The sequence below is a fragment of the Postia placenta genome (assembly GCF_002117355.1).
Source record: "Postia placenta MAD-698-R-SB12 unplaced genomic scaffold POSPLAscaffold_10, whole genome shotgun sequence".
NCBI classification, from domain to species: domain Eukaryota; kingdom Fungi; phylum Basidiomycota; class Agaricomycetes; order Polyporales; family Adustoporiaceae; genus Rhodonia; species Rhodonia placenta.
Window position 1 is genome coordinate 1,643,923 of NW_020169841.1, and position 19,228 is coordinate 1,663,150.

A 19,228-nucleotide genomic window follows, 5' to 3' on the forward strand; every position below is an offset into this window, starting at 1 on the left:
GGGTGCACGCGTCGATTAGAACTTCTATTAGGTGTGGTGCATTTTCTGGCGAAGCTGGCTTCGGTAGTAGCGAGCTGTAGATAGTGTATTGCCGACGTTCTATGCATCGCAGAGTCGCGCCTGGGTAAGGGGCGAGGCGTCTGCGAGCCGAGCTAGTATTTATCGCGATGAACCTGACCTTGGCGCATGCTCTCCACACACTACCCTCGCGGCGCAGGGACCCGCTCTCTCAGCAGTGTGACTTGACCCTATCCGTGTGCGCAGATCTTGTCCACGCCCGCCCGCCAACGTGCACAATCACACACGCACAGCAACAATGGTCGCGCAGAACTCGCTCTCGTCCCAGACGACGCCCGCGTCGCTCCCACCGTCCGTTTTTACGCTCCCACAGACGGCCCAGCTCGAGGCGCTGTACACGATCATCCGCGACAAGAGCACGAGCCGTGGGGACTTTCTCTTCTACTCTGACCGCATCATCCGCCTGCTCGTCGAGGAGGGCCTCAACCACCTCCCTGTCGTGCCCAAGACCATCGAGACGCCCACGGTGCGCACGCCCGCTCTCGATCGTGGTCGTGCGAGCACCCGTACTGACGATCGTGATGCGCGCGGCAGGGCGTAACGTACGAGGGTGTCGGCTTCGAGGGGCACATATGCGGCGTGTCCATCCTGCGTGCGGGCGAGGTAGACGTCTCTGTGCGCAAGCTGCACCCCCGCTCGTCATACTAATCTTTTTGCGTGCGCCAGGCGATGGAGGCGGGCCTCCGGGAAGTGTGCAGGAGCGTCCGCATCGGCAAGATTCTGATTCAAAGGGTGTGTCCACATACTGTTTTTCTTAGGTTGCACAAGTAGCTCACCCTCACCGTTCTCTTTGGCAGGATGAGGAGACGGCGCAGCCGAAGTTGTTCTACTCCAAGGTTCGTGGCTATTAAAAAAAGGGCTGTAGGCAGAGGGGATGCTAAATCTCCGACCGGCTACATGGACAGTTGCCGCAAGATATTGCACAGCGATATGTGCTGTTGCTAGACCCTATGCTCGGTGCGACTGCTACTATGTGGAGCTGGTTCTAGTCCCTAATACGATCCCTGCCAGCTACCGGTGGCTCTGCCATGAAAGCGGTGGAGGTCATCATGGAACACGGCGTGCCCGAGGAGCGGATCATTTTCATCAACTTGGTATGTTGTTGCACGACTATGGCGAGGGCTGTGGTCTTATTGAACGTACAGATCGCGTCTCCTGAAGGCTTGCGGAATTTCTGCACGAAATACCCAGCTCTCCGGGTGGTACGTCTGCTAATGGCTATTTGTGGAGCCGAGGCGATCCCAAGATTGATGTGCTCTGCGCAGATCACCGGCTGGATTGATCAGGGTTTGAACGAGAAATCGTACATCGTGCCCGGGTTGGGCGATTTTGGCGAGAGAAGGTACGGAAATGCGCTCTCACCCGTGCTTCGATACTCACGCAGGCATGATGCGCAGATACTGCTCCTAATCGGGGCGATGATGCTCTCAGCTTCCAGTGACACAATGCGGCCAGAGGGGGCTGTTGTCGATCGCCATTGGTCGTGTTTCAGACTGGGGCCATTGGGGTATACGGAATCTATCCAACAAGGTGTATTACATACTGGCGTTTGTGGTATTACATGGCCGCAGGGAATGCAGATGTTTACGTGGAATTTGACAAATTCGGGTGTGGGACGAGAGGATCTGAGGGATCTGTGTGTGAAAATTGCGGGGTACGGTCGCGCCCTCAGCCGCTCGGCTTCTCGCCTTATGAGTCCGGGATGAGTCCTCTGCAGTAGCACCCTCTCTTATCCCACACGTCCAGCCCGCCCCTGCTGTCCTCATTTCCCGTCCCTAGCCTCGCGGATCGTCCCCTTCCAGCCAGATCATCGCCATGGCCCTGAGCACCGAGCAACCCGCCGTCCGCCGCCGCCGCCACTCTGGTGCCAACGCCGTCGAAATCATCACCTCCCCGCGCGTGTCCATCCCCCCGCCGCGCCCAAAATCTACCCCGCCGAACGAGCGTCCCAAGCAACGTCGGCGGCACGAGAACGAGGACGAGCCTGAGCCCGAGGACATGCTGGTCGACCCAGAGTCCGACAGCAGCTCCTCTTCGGAATCGCCCGTCGAGGAGAAGGCTCCGGCAGACCGGCCAACTCGCCCTCTCCCCACCAAGACACGCAAGTCGCTGCACGAATCAAGCCGCAACCCGCTCATGCAGCCAGCAAACCCCCACATGCTCCCCGTGCAGGCGCACGTCCCCCGCGGCGGCGTCGCTTCCTCCCAGCGGCGGCTTTTTGTCGTGCTGGAGCAGGCATGCCTCGAGGCGTATCGTGTCAGCACCGGCGGGCGGTCCAAGAACGGCCGTGAGGGCGACGTCAAATATGCCCTGCTTAACTGCGACGACCACCAGGGCATCCTGGCAAAGACGGGGCGGGACATTGCGGATGCGAGGCCGGACATCACACATCAGGTGCGAGCTGGCAGGTTTTTTTCTGGTGGGCAAGGAGCACTGACACTGCGTCAAGTGTCTCCTGACGCTGCTGGATTCGCCTTTGAACAAGGCTGGCCTACTGCAAGTCTACATCCACACCGCAAAAGGGGTTCTTATTGAGGTCAACCCTCATGTGAGGATACCACGAACATTCAAGCGGTTCAGCGGGTTGATGGGTGCGTCTGATCTCGCCAAAGACACTATCCTCTTATCTCGTTTTGCGAATAGTCCAGCTTCTGCACAAGCTCTCGATCCGAGGTGTTAATGGTCCTGAGAAACTGTTGAAGGTGATCAAGAACCCCGTGACTGATCATCTTCCCGTGAACACCATCAAATTGAGTGCGTACTGCCCTCGCGTTTCGTAAAATTCGTGCTGACACGTCTGCGCACGGCAGCTCTCTCGGGGGACTCACCAACCGTGCGGCTGTCACAATACTTGCCGACGCTCCCAGAGACACATTCAGTTGCTGTCTTTGTGGGCGCAATGGCACGCGGCAAAGATGACTTTGCAGACGGGATGGTGGACGAAAAAATCGGTATCAGCAACTACCCGCTGAGCGCATCAGTTGCATGTGGCAAGGTGAGCGACCTGATCCCTTCATTGGCTGCCAAGCTGCTGACATTCCCGACCAGTTCTGCTGTGCGCTCGAAGAGCTCTGGGACATTGTCTGATCTGGGCCATGTTTTTTTTGCCGTTTGGGATACTTGAGTTATATGTTTCCTCGTCTTTTCCTTGTATCAATGTACATCTGACATCTCACCCATCTCGCATTCAACCTGCGCATCTCCGCCTTCCCCACATCCCCATCCTGTTCCCATCACCCTACCCCCCGTTCGCACGTTGCATCTGACCGCCGTCGCTCATTTATCACCGCCCGTAGCCCAGCTGCGCTTAATCCCCTGTAGTCATGATCCCGCTGGCAAGGTCCCCCGATGGCTGCGACTCAACTTGCAGTCGGGCTTTGCGTTGTACCACGATGTTGTAGCGTATATGAAAAAACCAGACGTGAATGCACCTGTGTATGCCTGCCCCTGTCGCGTGTAATGTTTCGCCGCTACGTGGATTAATGAGGCTCTGAGCCGCTTGGAAGCAGTGCAGATATGATCACGACGATCTGACAGGGCGCTTACCTGATATAGCCCTCTCCACCCCTTGTCCCCTGCCTCATCCTTCCCCGCTACGACAACGTTTCCCCTCACTCTCTTGCACGCACGGACGCTTATCGACAGTAGTAACGACATTCATAAGTAGAGATGAGTACGACAGTGCCCGCGAGCGCCAGCCCCATGCCAGAGGGCGTCACCGATCCAAACTACAAGCCACTTCCAGGGCGGCTGGGTAACCTCACCGTCGCACAGCTGCATGCGCTAGACACGCTCCGTAAGCAGCTGCAGGACGAGGGGCACTTTGTGCCCGAAAGAATGCACGATGCAGCTTTACTCAGGTGCGTGTTCTCTTGCGCGCGCACGCGCACTGCTGTGGCCGCGCGTGATGACGCTCACACTCGCGGGCGCGCATGCGCTACAGATTTCTGCGGGCCAGAAAGTTCGACGTAGAGAAGGCGAAAGCGATGGTCCTATCGTGCGAGCAGTGGCGGAAGGACTTCGGGGTGGACGACATCATGCAGTGAGTGCGCTGCGTATTGGCGGGGCGCCCTGTTCACCGTACCCGCGCCAGGAACTTTGACTTTAAGGAGAAGGCGGAGGTGGACAAGTACTACCCGTCATACTACCACAAAATGGACAAGGTGCGTGTGCCCATGCGCCCGCGCACGGTGATCGTCTGACGGCGGTGCGCAGGACGGGCGGCCGGTATATGTCGAGCGCCTGGGCAAGCTCGACATCCCAAAGCTGTACGCGATCACGACGCAGGAGCGCCAGCTGAAGCGGCTCGTGTACGAGTACGAGAAGTTCCTGAACGAGCGGTTGCCTGCGTGCTCGCAGGCGGTGGGGCATCCGGTCGAGACGTCGTGCACGATTCTGGACCTGCAGGGCGTGTCGCTGTCCAACTTCTATCGCGTGAAGGACTACGTGATGTCGGCAGCGTCGATCGGGCAGGACCGCTACCCGGAGTGCATGGGCAAGTTCTACATCATCAACGCGCCGTGGGCGTTCTCGACGGTGTGGACGTTCATCAAGCCGTGGCTCGACGAGGTGACCGTGTCGAAGATCGACATCATCGGCAGTTCGTACAAGGAGAAGCTCCTCGCGCAGATCCCTGCGGAGAACATGCCGAAGGACTTTGGCGGAAAGTGCGAGTGCCCGGGTGGGTGCTCGCTGAGCGATGCGGGTCCGTGGAATCCGACGACGTAGAAGAGCGAGCAGGTGGGGGTCTGGGCGTGCGAGGCATGCAGGGACATCAGTATCCTAGCTATATACCATAATAGATCCGGGGGACTGCCAAAGTACACGGACCGATCTACGTCTACTTGTTCGTAGACCAATGGCCCTCGCATCTCGAAGGGTGTGGGAATGAGACGGGTAGGTACGAGATTGCTACCAGGACAATTGAGCGGATGGACAGCCTACATATCTCATATCAGACTTTGTGCATTGCACAAGAAAGAATGCCAAGTCTCTGACGAACCCTTCCCATTTTCTGAATTGGGTAAATACACTGGTTGCGATTCGATCTGTGGCCGAGGTGGGCGCATCTTGATCTGCTCGTGCAAGCATCCATCGTGTTGGTGTCAAATATAAGTGTAAGAACACCAACGATTTTTTTACGGACGCACATGGAAGCGCTCGGAAGCCGGTTCCTATCATCTAAGCACAACCATGTCTGCTATTCGCATCTACCGAGACGAGATCTTTATTCAAACTCTCTAGTCTCAGCTATTCTGACCCCGCCACGTACACAGCATCCCACACAAAGCGGAAGCCTCATGAAAATGAGAGGGAATGCTGTCGGTGAATTCTTGTCGTATTGCATCTACTGAATATTCCCCCAATGAACAGTATAGCGGTATTCAACAAACATGCTAAGAGCAGATGGTAGATGACGGTCATCTACCAGCTGCTCATGCGTTCTTGCGTTATGATCTTTCTATGAAACTAGAAGGTATTTACGAGACTTTGCTTTGGCGTCGCTCAATGTTCACTGGCAACTTGAATGTGCACCGCATCTTCTCCCGAACCGCATATCGGAGGCATCCGAGCCGTGGTGATGTATTTGACAGCGCCTCGTCTCGTTGTTGGCGAGGTGCTACTATGCCGGGGAAAGTTGTCATAGTGCGCCAAGGCGCCGTCCTGCGTAATCAAGGTGCGGCACGTTCCCCTGACATCTTTCACGAGCAAAGCCTTTGCGTAAGCGCTCTTTCGATGCCTAATGTCTACGCTTTGTGCACGTCACTACAGACGCGGTTGAATCGCTCAATGTCCTCCTGACGCCGCCACAGTACCGTGTGGTATGACACAAGCGCCGAAGCGGCTACTACGCCACTGCCAGGTCAAAGCATGTTACCCCTTTTCTGCATTTGTGCTTCAAAATCTTGATATTTGACGTGTCCGGGTACCTGGCTTTGGCTTTTTGTGTAGAGGCTCTTTGTGGCGCGACACTGCTGTTATCACAGCCCAACCACAGATAAAAAGCAGCTGCCAATCACTGTATGCCAACATTTCCGACATTGTCCTTCCCGTCTATTTCCCTGCCTCCTATAGCAAACTCCATATGATACTGCCTCGCACCTCCCAACGATCACTACCAGTCTAAATCGTTGACCTGCCATACAAGTCTCCTAGGGGAAATCCACAATCACGATATCGCCAGAATCAAGAATGTCAAGGGTATGGCGCACCATTTGCAAGAGAGGAATATACTGAATCTTGGTTTAGGAAACCTTGTGCGCTCAACAAGGACTCCTCGGTCTAAACGAAGATGTTCTGCTCGAGATCGTGTCGCACCTCGATGCGGCAAGTGCCCACAAGCTATCTGCCACAGCTCGAAGCATACATCCCCTCGCGCGAAGGCAGGCTCTATCGACTGTCACAATCGACGATGTACACGGTGACCTAAACTATCAAAAGATCACGGGGATGTGTACGTACATGCTCCATGACATACCTGGACGTCTACACTGCGTCAAGTCGCTGAAGATTCGCGTTGGCCTCCCCAAAGAACACTACATTTCTTGGATGTATCAATTCGGTGAGACCTTCGTGACAGCTGGGCAGAAACTGGCACAATTCCTCGAGAACGCTATTCAGCTGCAGTCACTCGAAGTGTATCTCTTTGACGAAATCATTGCTCTGGAGCCCCGCATAGCGTCAGCTATCCACGCCCTGCCTAACTTCCGCCGCCTGGACATCACGGTCCTCGGCATAAGCACATGCGTCCAGGAGTTTCTCTTGACCATGCGCCACGACTTGCAGAAGCTGCGAATAATCGATTTGACGAGTGGCCTATCAGAGCATCAGGTGCTTCCTAATCTCATAAACATGAAGATAACCGACCTTGAGCTTCCACTTTCGAAAGAGCTCGACCCTGATCATTCGTCGAACAATGGATATCAGCACTCGTTCCCCGATATGCGCAAGCTATCCCTGCCGCTTCTTTATACCGGTATATCAATGTATACTCTGTGGCGAGCCTTTCCAAACCTTCGCGCGCTGCGAATCCATGATTGCGTTCGCTTCAATTCAGCAGAGAATGCATGCTGGAAAAGCCTGGACTACGTTGAAGGACCTGTGGAACTCTTCGAGCAATGGTCGCCAACTTGCCATGTTCCACATGTCTCGATTAGCAGCATACTTGCCAGACCTCATTTCGACATCTCGCCTTCAGGCATATATGGGCTCAAAACCGCTCTCCGTTTATTCAAGCAGACGTCCCCTCTGGCGCTCTCATTCTCGATAATGGCTGATCCTGGCCTGGCCGAATCCTTTTGGATGCCGCTGGTTGAATGCGCGCCGCGGCTGCGTAGTCTTGAAGTTAAACTTCATCCCTTTTCGGAAGGAGACATGACGCCGGGCCTTTTCGCATGCATAGTGAGTATCTATCCGATTCTTTATCGTCTAGGTCGACTCACTGACATTGTCGCTAGAGGGTTATTTCGGCTGCTCTTGGCCGTATGCCAACCGTGATTCACCTGCGGCTCTTGGTAATGTATCCAAGGAGGAGGATTTCGGCTCAGATCGACCAACGAGAGGAATTAGCATTGCAGCTCCTCGAAGAAGCCCCGTCCATCCGCTATGTCTCGGTGTCACTTGCTGGCGGCCTTAGCTATCTTACTCCTGTCGTCAAATCTGCTGCATGGAAGGTCGTAGGTGCTCGGACGTGCCGCAAGCTCGAACATATCACTGAGTCTTTCGAGGAAGACGTCCGAAGTCGTATCATCGCGCCTGACTTCGACCCGAGGAGCAATCTCTGACGCTCAGGTGCTAGTATTTTCGTTAATCCGGATTTTGTTGAGCATAGATACACCCATCATACTTGTTATATATCGATGTTGATCATTTGGATCAAATGGCCCTCCGCTGAACCTACGGAATGGAGTGCGGCTTACAATTCACGCACTGTGGAGGGATCCAGCAAGCGAAAGCTCTGTGGCGCCTTGCCAATACAGCTCACCTGCACTCATCGTGACTCATAAGCCACGGCTGCTTGTCGTATTGCATCTGCTAAATATACACCTGCAGTAGGGGCTAAGGACGCCAGATACGTATATAACCTTTTGAACATCGACACCCCGTCGCCTTTCGCTGGCAGTATTCTTCCGTCCTCAGTCGGACGAAAGCAGTGCTGGACTAAAACAAATACCGCACTGCCTGGGATACCGCCACCGTTGCTGTGGCCAGAAGTGTGAGCCTTACTGAATTCGAACTGTGCCCTAACTCTCCGTCTTCACTACCTAGCAGGTTAAACGCGAGAAATTTGATAGTGTCATGGCGAAGTATGGTGACTTTTCTGCAGCTAGCGGGTCTCTTAAGCCCTGTTAAAGTCCGTCATGTGCTTAAGTAAAATCATCATCGTCAAGCCGTCATCATCTATGAGATATTATGTCTCACACTTGAACATGACCTCCGCTTGCCATCCCGACATAATCCACGTGCCATGTATCTCCCCTAGGCAGCTTACAATACAGCGCCCTACTTGAGACGTCCAGCACTACAATGCATACTTCCGCGTCAACCAGCAGCCTGTGCACGCTCAAGTCTCTTATTCACCGCCACCGGCCGTCCGCTCGGAGGATGCGCCATATCCGCAAACCGCCCCTCGCGCATCCTCAACAACACTTGAATAAGAAACCCTGCATCCACAACCTGCTGCCCTTGTTCCGCCGACTCGCTCGTCACCGGCGTCGCTCCACTGCTCATCGTCCCTCCGCTCCCCACACTTCCGCTACGCCCGACCGATTCCCCGCCAGCCGCTCGCTTCGCCCCGGAATATCCAGGCCTGTGCTGTGCAAACACTCCGCGGGCAGAGTCGCCGCTTCCCGCCGTCCCGTCCTCGCGATAGCGATCCCACAGCGCATACAGCCCGATAATCTCTTGAGCGATGGTCGCGACGTGCGCCATGCTCACATTGAGACCAGCCATGAACCCTACGATGTCCTGCGGCTGCTTCCTGTGTGCAGCCGCGTTCGAGCGGGAAGACCGGCGTGGTGTGGTGGCTGTGGAGGGCTGCGACTGCAGTTGCGAGTGTGACGAGCTGCGCGACACCGACTGAGACGACGACGAGCTCGACTGCGCTTGGATGAGGCTGCGTGTCGAGTTGTGGAGTACGAGCACAAGGTAGATGGCAGCGATAGCAATCAGATGAGGCGGGTGGATGAGGCACAGGTCGGTGCGATAGGTGTCGTTGATGATGAACCTAGCAGCAGCCTGTTGTTCAGATGCGTGTGCTGTGAGCGAGCGAGGAGACACCCACCAGGCCATCTGGAGCGCGCCATCTTGCAGCTCCAGCTTGCCCTCGCCTGTGCCCCAGAATCGCCGGCCATCGTCAATGCCAGCACCCACCTCGCCGGCTTCTGCTTCGCTCACGTGGATGCTGCCCTCCTTCCCGCACAGCATCATCAGCGTGCGGTAAGGGTGGAACACAATCAGGTCACACTCCAGATCGTCTACCAGGTAGAACTCCATCTCCGCGAGCTTGGAGTTGTCTGTGGGAAACGACTTGACGCCGTACTCTTCGCCTACAATGAGATTCAATCCGAGCGAGCTGTACGCGGATGCCGTGCTTACTGCCAAATATCTGACGAGCCTCTGAGACGACGTTCTTGATGTGGACAGGGAGCTCTTCTGCCTTGGCTGCGACATAGCAGCAGGCAGCGATGACGATGAAGGGGTCTGTCTCACAGTAGGAGTTCTTGATGTAGAAGCGGCGGAAGAACACAGTAGCGGTCGCAATCACTCGCTGTCTGAGCTGCAGCTTCTTGCCGAGCTTGGATATCACTGAGAAGGACGGAGATGAGAGCAACGCAAAGACGAAACAGCAAAGGATGCTCACGATTAGCGAAGAAGATGGCAAGAAAGTCAAGGTGTTCTGGATCGTCGACATAGCGAAGGTCGTCTGCACGGGCCTGCCTGAACGTTGCTCTGTCGAATATCCACCTCTTGCTAACAAATTACAATGGATGATGGTTAGCGCCGGTGTCGACACGACAGAAGGAATGTCTGACAAGTGTGAGCTTGCCCAGAAGTCCGTGGCCATGACTCCTTGTGAGCACGCAAAATCTGGCAATAGTGATACTAGGGATCTCCGAGACCAGAGAGTAAATTCCGCGCGGCTAGTATTGCTAGCGCGGCATCGAAATGCACCGTGACCTTCTTAAGATAACTGCTCGCTTTTCTGTATCTGAGCGGCGACTTTTCACAAATTTCAGTGACTGCTCTGTGGACTCGGATGTGATGACAGTGTTCATGTAGCCAGTAGTCGCAGACAACGCCGCTATTCGTCCACTTGAAGTCGCAAGGACGACCCAAGCATGTACTACGCACGGCAAATGCCGCCATCATCGGATCTCAGATACTTCGTCAATGAATGCCACTCGCTTGTCCCTCAGCTTTAGGTGAACTTCCAACGATGCGTTGCAAAAATAATTCACACAATCATGTCTATGCATTCCACACTATGTACAGGCTTTATGCCGCGATGTCATGAGGAGTTGCTCCGCCAAAGGCTCGGTGGTAGGTTCTGCATCGCCACTACTATGTCCTTCCGTTGGGCGTTGGCCTTATATCCATTCAGAGGCGTCCTCGGCGAGCGTATACCCAAGAATAACTAATAGGCTCATAACAATAACAATGTGCACCGGGTTTAGAAGTAGAGGCAGTCGCACATAGTCGATAGGTTCCATCCATTGCGACACAAGACTTCTACAGTCTCCATAACCCATTGTCGTCGTAATTTTAGCAGCAGTCGCGTTCACAGGTAAATCATGAGACAGAATTCCAGCATACAGCACAGAAAGGATATCAGCCGGTACGTAAATCAATTGATTCAGCTCTCCGGAGGCACCAACAAACATGGAGCGAAGCAAACTAGAGTTGCAACACGAGCGCATGTCCAAAGACGGGCTATGGGGGGTTGGAAGTAGAATTCGAAGTACTGGACCGTCTCCACACAAGGGCTACCAAATTCGGCACAAGGGATAGTCTTTAATGGGAACATGAGAAAGCGCTATGGTCTGGGGACATTAAGGCATTACTCACTTAATGTCCATGAGGGCGTGTACGCTTTGACTGCGAAAACTTAAGCCGTGAAAGAGACACAAAGAGGTATGGGGCAGTATGGTGAAACCGAGCAGCACATATAAGGCCGGCCATAGTCAAGATGACAACAAATTCTTAATCTTTAGACTGATATTTCTGAGATACGTGGTGTTGACCAGCCCCAGCCCCATTTAGATGCGTTTCCTCTTACTATCAACGACCAACATCGTGATGAAGGGGATGTAGTAATAGAGCAGTTGACCTGGCGATGGACACCACCAGATGAAAGACTTTGGTAGAAATGGGAATGATGAGACTTGTATCCAGCCATCTCAAGCCCGGACTCCGCTGTTTGCGCTATGGCGCATTGGGATCGATGCGAAACAAGCGCCCTAACTGCAAGCAATGATAAGAACGAGATGTGCACAGGATACACAGGATACATACCGCTTCATGTTCATTGGGAACACACGCCATGGCCGGCTAACTTGACCCACCACCTCGAGAGCTGGTCACGGATATTAACATTAGTCATAGCAGTCTTTGTATCACAGACGGCCGTTAGCGTATCTAAATGTTAGCGCAGATGTGCGGACATCTGCATGTAACAGATGAGTTCCTAATGACAAGCCTGATATCCTTATTTCAAATTAATCGAGTCTGACGCGGACGGCTGGGCTGAGATAACGCGGTGTGTTCATCTATGTGCGGCGCTCATTGCTTCATGATCGTTACTCCGACACATTCGCCTAACAGGGATGGCAATGCACACCTTGCTACAGGCCACCCCTGGATCTCTACGGCCGACGAGCTCTAGAAGGCCGCGGACAATGACGAAGGCAAGGAGCGCGCCTACTGAGCACGCGACCGCCGACTTGGTGAACCGGAGTAGACGCAATCGGCGAGGACGGGCGCTGCGTCCGACCTTCTCCGACATAAATTACGCCTGCCTCGCTGTCCCACGCCTCCCCATCCTCTCTCCCCGTCCTCGTCGTCCCCACTTGTGTCCCCGCTGACCTGTACGACTTCCGCCATGTTCTCCCGCTCTGCCTCCCGCACCCTTTCTCAGGCCCGCCAGTTCTCCTCGTCTGCGTCTCGCCAGACGAAGGTCACCGTTCTTGGCGCCGGCGGAGGCATCGGCCAGCCCCTCTCGCTCCTCCTCAAGCTCGACCCTCACGTCACGCGTCTCAACCTCTACGATATCCGCGGCGCGCCTGGTGTCGCCGCCGATGTCAGCCATATTGACAGTGCGAGCGAGGTGCGTGCTGAGAGTATAACAGTACGCGGCACTGCTGAGCGCTACATCGTTCTTAGGTTACAGGCTTTGCCGCGGACAAGCTCGACGAGGCCATTGACGGCGCCGACGTTGTCATAGTCCCCGCTGGTGTCCCTCGCAAGGTATGCGTCCGATGTGCTCAATTTCCCGCGCTTGCTCACCCCATCACGTTTGCCAGCCTGGCGTAAGTACCGATCATTCCCTGTTTCTGCCCGTTTTAACCCCGATTTAGATGACCCGTGACGATCTCTTCAGCGTGAGTCTGTTCCGGCCTCTCCCTATTCTGCCCACATGACACGATCCCCCGTAGACGAACGCCTCTGTCCTCCGTGATCTCGCGTCCGCAATCGTGCGTGTCGCGCCCAAGGCAAACCTCTGTATCATCACCAACCCCGTCAACTCGCTTGTGCCAATCGCCTCGCGTGTGTACGAGAAGGCGGGTGTGTACGACCCGAAGCGCATCTTCGGTATCAGCACGCTCGATGTCGTCCGCGCGACGCGCTTCCTCGCCAGCGTGACCGGCAACGACCCTGCGGACACCCCTGTCACCGTCGTCGGCGGTCACTCCGGCGAGACGATCGTGCCTCTTTTCTCGCAGAGTTCGTACGGCAAGGGCGTCACTGGCGAGGCGTACAAGAAGCTTGTGCACCGTGTGCAGTTCGGCGGTGACGAGGTCGTCCAAGCCAAGGCTGGTGCTGGAAGTGCGACCCTCTCTATGGCATACGCTGGCGCGAAGTTTGCGAACACGCTCTTCCGCGGCTTGGCTGGTGAGAAGGGTGTGATCACCCCGACGTTCATCCGCAGCCCGCTGTACGTCGACCAGGGCGTCGAGTACTTCGCGTCGAACGTCGAGCTTGGCGTAAGTCATTTGGTCACACTTCATTGATCCATTTTCTTACATTCGCGTATAGCCGAACGGTGTCGAGAAGATCCACCCTGTTGGCCCCATTTCCGCTGAGGAGGAGGAGCTCCTCAAGGCCGCCCTTGTTGGCCTCAAGAGCAACATCGAGAAGGGCTACAAGTTCATCGAGGCTTGAGTAGATATATCGCTACACATAAAAAGCATGTACTAGATGCGCTGCACTATTTCAGCATAATGTTGTGATGCATCCCATGACATCGGGGATCCTATCATCAATTTGAGCTGCAATTGCTGCTGTGAGCCTGCTGGATCGTTTTGGTGACCAGTGGCCTATAATTGCGATACCGCAAAGCCCTTTTGTAGACGGGCGGCGGGATGTAGTTAGCCTTCCGGGTAGTGGTCGACGAAGAGAGATCTGGCAAGGATGATATGAGCAAGGATACGAGAGCACATATGAAGTAGACGTGCAGTTGCTCATCGAGGCCCCTTTCCCCTGCCCTTCTTCACCATGGTGAATCCATCGTCATCTACTTCCGGCTCCTGCCTCGGTGGTCTTGCCTGGTGGTCCAGCAGCCTCGGCGCCTCCGTCGCGCCTTCTCCCTCTCCGTCGTCCTCGTCGTCCTCGTCCTCATCCTCCCAATCGCTCTCCTCGCCCACGCCCTCCTCCAGCTGGACACGCTTCCCGCGCAGCCGCTCCGCCTGCTGCTCGAGCTGCACAACCGGCTCCTGGCGCCCCGCGCACGCCTCCGCCCAGAGGCGCACGACGTCCGCCGCGACGGCCTGGGCGCTGTCGTCCTCGAGCACGGCGTCGAACTCGTCCTCCATGACCTGCAGCAGCGTGAGCTCGACGTACTCCGCGTCGGGCGCGGGGTCCTCCTGCTCGAAGGCGTCGACGAGCACGGATGCGAGCCAGGTGCGCTTCGCGGCGCCGTCGGGGCCGCCCCAGCTTTGCTCTACGGCGGCGCGCAGGGCGGGCCAAATGGCGAGGCGGGCGATGACCCCGCGGGCGAAGAGCACGGAGGCTGGTGGCGGTGGTGCGGGCGCAGGCTGAGAGGTGGACGCAGACGCAGACATGGCTGGAGATGTTATGTTTTCGATGATAGAATGAATCAGGTACTGCAGCCACTTGCTGTGGTTTGGCTGAAATTTCGGTGATCGAGATCGAGATACTGTATGTCTCGGCCACGTGATGTGCTGTACCATTTCTCTTCGCGAACTCTGTCCTGCACATAGTCTCTGTATTGTAGCAACCGCGCATACAAGGCATACGCTTTTGCTTACCGCGGCGCTCTGGTATCTGCAGCCAGGATCTGGGAAACCGTGAGGTGCAGTCCTGTAAATCTTCGAAGGCGCAAGGTAACGTCCATTGAACTACTTCGGACGTATAGGACCAAGTCATGCTGATCAATGTGGCAACGTAGCTTCTTGGATATGCTTAGTGCAGTCGCAGCGCGAAAGGCGCGCTTAGAAGAGAAGAAACCCCCGGCAGACCTCTCGAAACCGACGTCTGCTCCCACGTCTGCCCCTGCGCAGGTTTCAACGCTCACTCCACGGCCCTCATTGGCTCAGCATCCTGAGGGAAAGTCTAAGCCCCCTCTGAAGAGAAAATCCGGCGAGCAGGGGCCTAAACCTTCCAAGAAGAAGAGAAAACAGCAAGGCAAACCTCCGGGAGAAAAGCGTCCAAGATACTTCGAGGGCGATGCGTTCAAGACACAGGAAGACTTAATCGTGGTCCCAGATGATGATTCAGATACGGATGCATCTCGTAGCGAAATGTCGATCGGTAGCGAAACTATCGAGTGGACTGTTCTCCCTACACCCACGACACAGGCGGCTACTCAGCCACTTATTCTACAAACGAAGCGCAGAAGAGCATGGTCCCCTAGTGTCCAATTAAGAGACTCCTCCGATGAGGAAGACGACGAGAGTGGGGAGGATGCCGCGTACAGTGCAGAGCTACCTTCAATCTACCAACCTTCACGTCCGGCGCCCGATGAACCCCCTGTGTTGTCAACATTCCGTCCTATCCTAGACCAGAATATGTTCCACTTGACGGAAGAAGAGATGAAGCAATGCAATTTACCCTCTGGTCAAAGAGGAACACTCCTGGTGTTATCTCTAGGGGAAACTCTGACACTTCTGGGGACATGCTCACTAATTGTGCTGCACGGTTCTATATCACTGTATGGTGCCACTCTCCATGCCTCAAGCACTGTCTACCGTGTCTTCGCCCCTCGCTCTTCGCCCCTACCTGTCATCGAAAGTCTGTCACAGACCCGGCATCCGAGGGATATCTCACTCGCTTTGCCATCAAGAATACGAGCTGCAGCCACTGCAGGAAGAGCGGCTGTCCTTCTTCAGGATATTCAAACAGGTGTCGAAGGCTTGGGACTAGTATGCCGCACATTCGACGGCGTCTTTGCGCCCTCACGCTGGCAGAGTAGTTCAGCAGTGCCCGACCTCGGCTTGAACAGTGTCAAATTGGTGTGTTTCCTTGTCACGGCGCATAGTATTCATACTCATTGGATGTGACACAGGTTACCCACCATACCCGCGATTTGAACCCGCTGCTAATTCCTCATTCATGGGAGGCAGCGACGTCTAGCCTTCTTACTCGCGATGTCAGCACATCTGGTTACGCCTCCGCTCGGCTTGTGTGCCTTGTAAAGGGCCCGAAAAACGCTGGGAAAAGCACATTGGCGCGGACACTCCTAAATCGGCTTCTGACAAAGTAGGCCCTGTCTTGCAATTTGTGCTAACTGTCAGAAGGCTGATATCATGCATAATCGTAGGTACAGGCGCGTGGCATTTTTGGAATGTGATCTTGGACAATCCGAGTTCACCCCGGGAGGCATGGCCGCTCTGAATATTCTCGATAAGCCTGTCTTTGGTTGGTGCGAGCTGTTCACCTTCCTCCATATGTGACTCAAGGACCGCTGTAGGGCCACCGTTTACTCATTCGAGCATACCATACGCAGCGCATTACATTGGTGCCGCTTCTCCACGGTCGTCGCCTTCCCATTACCTCGAGTCTATCCAGGCGCTTGTCCAAACCTACAACCTCGATGTGCAGCATGGCGCGCTTCTGGAAGAGCAGGATGTATCGGATGACCGGATTTCTGATCTCATTCCATTGGTTGTAAACACAATGGGATGGACAAAAGGCCTTGGTGCTGATTTATCGCGCAAAGTCGAAGAGCTGGTCGAACCATCCGACATCTTTGACATCAACCCTCCAGTGTCGGATGACTCATATGGAATCGTTGACACGAATGCCTTCATGCAAGCTGCTTTGCCTCTCCCACAAGGGGTTACACATCATCATCTGGCCGCCATAGAACCCTCCCCACTGTCAGCCCTGTATTCTGCTGCCGATCACCGCTTTTTGTCCACCATGTCCTACTTCCATGCGGTCTTCACCTCCGATCTCACCCCACCACAAACAGTTATGGCGTCGTCGTGGGACACAACACTTCCTTTGTGTGCACAGCGTCCTTACGAGGTGGACAGTCAAGCGGCAATCGACCACGTCATTCTCACTGGAGCGGGTATGGAAGACGTCGTGCCCTCAGAGGTGCATCGTGTACTAAATGGCGCTATTGTCGCTCTCGTGAGGTGTGACCCCGGGGCCGTGGACATTGACGCGGACGGCTCAACGGACCCAACGCATGTCTTCCGATACCGACAAGGTTCAGCCCCACCGTCTCCCTTCTCGTCCAATTGCTGTGGCCTCGCCCTGGTTCGCTCTCTTCCACACTCACCGCCGAGTCCATCAATGCACCTCATCACTCCTCTTCCGCCCCATCTCCTGCAGTCTGGTCGCGTATTCGTGAAAGGCGAGCTGGAGCTACCTATCTGGGGTATGCTTGACTTCCGCTCGATAGACAACGGAGATGTTGCGGGCGTCGAGCGCAGCAGAGTGCCGTACCTGAAATGGGGCAAGAGTGAAGCCGCAGGAGGCGAGCGTCGGAGGATACGAAGGAACTTGATGAGGAAAGGTCAGGTGTAGCGACGTCGTCGCAGTCTTCGACATGATGTGCCTTGTAACGTCCCACACGGTAGCTGCATCCACAACCCATGGGTCGATCGCTTTGAAATCAGCTGAAAACAATGGCGATGTCCGGTCCTTTTGTATCCAACCAATGCCTCCACATATCGCGGTATGCTGATGTCCAAGGCACCGTTCCTATGAAGACGTCCTCGTCCGTCAGCAGCCGCGAGATTCTATGTATTTCGCGCCTGTCTCGGCTGCTATAGCTTTTGATAAGGCTCTCGGCCTGCTTTGGGATAGGATGCAGCTACGGTGTTCAGCTGTTAGAGGAAGGGCCAAAATGCGCATCCATGACTCACTGGGCCTTGAAACACCATGCGATGCCATTTACAGAACGCTCGGGCTGGCAAGTGGTACTCCGCAGCCTCCGTATCCATGTGCCGGGCTGAGCGGTATGCAGGAAGCAATTTTGGTACGTAATATGTGACGAGAGGGACATGAGGGGGTGTTGTGTTCGCGTTGGAGGCACCGAGGATCCTGAGGTATCGTGCTGACGTCGCCCAGTACCTCTTCTCTTCCTCCGGGGTGTATGCAGGAGACCAGGTTGACGGATCCGGTGGACTTCTCAACCTCAGAAGCTTCGAGCTGAGAGTCCCTGTCGACTTCAGTAATGCGGCAAACCAGCGCCCAACGAAGTCCACCGGCGCAACACGGAACCACCTTGTAAGAAATCTACGTCTGCCATATCGTAGAAGATGCGTCATGCTCGAGACAGTATATGGCCAGCCGATCGAACACGCCTGTGTGAGTATGCGGCATACTCTTTGGAGGGACTAAAACAACACTTTCATCAAGTCGCTTCTGAACTTGATCCGGTGAATGACGTACACTTCGTATGCCGTCGCTGGACATCATCGTCATGTTGTTCAGTCAGTGAGGTTGTGCGGATACGCCCACTTTAGACTCTCAGTGTCTTCTCAGCGCAGTGTTGTGCCATGCTGAATCAACGCGAATGCCACGAGGTATTATGAGCGGACCACCCTTGCCCGGAGCCTATTTGAAGACAACCTCCGTTAGCACGCGTGAGATCTACTGCCCATTCTGACTACGCAACCCGCGCTCGATCGTCGCACGCAGCGAAGAGTAATGCCTCACTGAGGCGTTACTAGAACAGAACAACGCTCGATGTGATAGGAAAGAGTGAGCTATTCAACTGACATGATTGTGCCCCGTGAAATTTGTGGCTTAAGCGGCCTTTGGTCATAATTGCGGTGGCAGCGAACTAGTCTCAAGTAAACAAAGATATGTTGTGAGTGTAACTTTGTGTCCGATGATCATGGACTGCTCCAGACCCTATCCAAGCCGAGACTCGAACATGCACCCACCAAAGGCTATTCTTCTCTTTCGCTTGATCTGGCCATACATTCCAGACTGGATTTTGTCGTGTGTCTGCCGATGAGACTTCGATGCTCGCTACAAACGACCGATGGCATCGCACATCAACTGATGCGTGAGGCTTGATGACTACGTCTCAGGCCATGATACTACGGCGGGTGCTCTAACATGGTCGTTCTGGGAGTTCGCCAAAGTCAAACATCATAACTACCAGAGCAAGGTGCGTAAGGAGATCGTCGCCACCCGTGCTGCAGTACGAACTAGGGGGGACGTCGAATTCTCTGTTGCCGAGCTAGAATCGATGACCTGCGACAATGCTACAATCAAGGCGCGTTCCGTACCCATGAAGTGAACGAAGTCCGACGAAAGACGTAGCATCGCTTGGTGTACATGCTCGTGCGCGTGGTTGGTCGCTACGATATGATTCCTCTCGCTAACCAGGTTATGTCAACATACGGCGATCAAGCGGATCTAAAACTGGATATAAAATAAACAGATAATATATAAATAATCCGGCGAGATCATGTACGACATTCCAATAAGCAAAACGGACTACTTC

The 19,228-nt window shown here is 54.8% G+C and overlaps 8 protein-coding genes across 8 annotated transcripts; 6 read left to right on the top strand and 2 right to left on the bottom strand.

Moving 5' to 3' along the window:
• Positions 1 to 259: 259 nt before the first annotated feature.
• On the top strand, positions 260 to 1,678 carry POSPLADRAFT_1171763 (hypothetical protein). Its single transcript, XM_024488148.1, has 9 exons — positions 260 to 544; positions 613 to 681; positions 745 to 810; positions 876 to 914; positions 984 to 1,035; positions 1,090 to 1,172; positions 1,224 to 1,280; positions 1,344 to 1,420; positions 1,476 to 1,678. The coding sequence occupies exons 1-9, from the start codon at positions 317 to 319 to the stop codon at positions 1,486 to 1,488; spliced, it is 684 nt and encodes a 227-aa protein (XP_024337469.1). The 5' UTR covers positions 260 to 316; the 3' UTR covers positions 1,489 to 1,678.
• Positions 1,679 to 1,826: 148 nt separating this feature from the next.
• POSPLADRAFT_1075210 (hypothetical protein) lies at positions 1,827 to 3,523 on the top strand. Its single transcript, XM_024482792.1, has 5 exons — positions 1,827 to 2,472; positions 2,528 to 2,669; positions 2,722 to 2,832; positions 2,889 to 3,073; positions 3,127 to 3,523. The coding sequence occupies exons 1-5, from the start codon at positions 1,894 to 1,896 to the stop codon at positions 3,163 to 3,165; spliced, it is 1,056 nt and encodes a 351-aa protein (XP_024337470.1). The 5' UTR covers positions 1,827 to 1,893; the 3' UTR covers positions 3,166 to 3,523.
• Positions 3,524 to 3,681: 158 nt separating this feature from the next.
• Positions 3,682 to 4,898, top strand: POSPLADRAFT_1040688 (hypothetical protein). The gene is made up of 4 exons (XM_024477783.1): positions 3,682 to 3,938; positions 4,022 to 4,120; positions 4,172 to 4,241; positions 4,294 to 4,898. Exons 1-4 carry the CDS (start codon positions 3,748 to 3,750, stop codon positions 4,804 to 4,806), a joined length of 873 nt encoding a protein of 290 aa, XP_024337471.1. The 5' UTR covers positions 3,682 to 3,747; the 3' UTR covers positions 4,807 to 4,898.
• A 1,372-nt stretch (positions 4,899 to 6,270) lies between these two features.
• On the top strand, positions 6,271 to 7,862 carry POSPLADRAFT_1058851 (hypothetical protein; the record flags this gene model as incomplete). The annotated part of the gene is made up of 3 exons (XM_024481089.1): positions 6,271 to 6,279; positions 6,328 to 7,479; positions 7,536 to 7,862. 3 exons carry the CDS (start codon positions 6,271 to 6,273, stop codon positions 7,860 to 7,862), a joined length of 1,488 nt encoding a protein of 495 aa, XP_024337472.1.
• A 688-nt stretch (positions 7,863 to 8,550) lies between these two features.
• Positions 8,551 to 10,382, bottom strand: POSPLADRAFT_1066824 (hypothetical protein). Its single transcript, XM_024482112.1, has 5 exons — positions 10,224 to 10,382; positions 10,113 to 10,156; positions 9,941 to 10,050; positions 9,676 to 9,885; positions 8,551 to 9,626 (listed from the first exon to the last, which is right to left on the bottom strand). Exons 2-5 carry the CDS (start codon positions 10,142 to 10,144, stop codon positions 8,620 to 8,622), a joined length of 1,359 nt encoding a protein of 452 aa, XP_024337473.1. The 5' UTR covers positions 10,145 to 10,156; positions 10,224 to 10,382; the 3' UTR covers positions 8,551 to 8,619.
• A 1,739-nt stretch (positions 10,383 to 12,121) lies between these two features.
• POSPLADRAFT_1171776 (hypothetical protein) lies at positions 12,122 to 13,554 on the top strand. Its single transcript, XM_024488149.1, has 6 exons — positions 12,122 to 12,403; positions 12,460 to 12,543; positions 12,600 to 12,605; positions 12,654 to 12,677; positions 12,732 to 13,280; positions 13,333 to 13,554. The coding sequence occupies exons 1-6, from the start codon at positions 12,179 to 12,181 to the stop codon at positions 13,456 to 13,458; spliced, it is 1,014 nt and encodes a 337-aa protein (XP_024337474.1). The 5' UTR covers positions 12,122 to 12,178; the 3' UTR covers positions 13,459 to 13,554.
• A 215-nt stretch (positions 13,555 to 13,769) lies between these two features.
• POSPLADRAFT_1113346 (hypothetical protein) lies at positions 13,770 to 14,345 on the bottom strand (the record flags this gene model as incomplete). Its single annotated transcript, XM_024483411.1, has 1 exon — positions 13,770 to 14,345. A coding segment is annotated over one exon (576 nt), but the record flags the coding sequence as incomplete, so codon positions are not given.
• A 345-nt stretch (positions 14,346 to 14,690) lies between these two features.
• POSPLADRAFT_1148030 (hypothetical protein) lies at positions 14,691 to 19,021 on the top strand (the record flags this gene model as incomplete). The annotated part of the gene is made up of 9 exons (XM_024486127.1): positions 14,691 to 15,767; positions 15,821 to 16,014; positions 16,076 to 16,173; positions 16,226 to 17,281; positions 17,307 to 17,443; positions 17,668 to 17,746; positions 17,777 to 18,078; positions 18,444 to 18,474; positions 18,810 to 19,021. 9 exons carry the CDS (start codon positions 14,691 to 14,693, stop codon positions 19,019 to 19,021), a joined length of 3,186 nt encoding a protein of 1,061 aa, XP_024337476.1.
• Between the last annotated feature and the right edge of the window lie 207 nt (positions 19,022 to 19,228).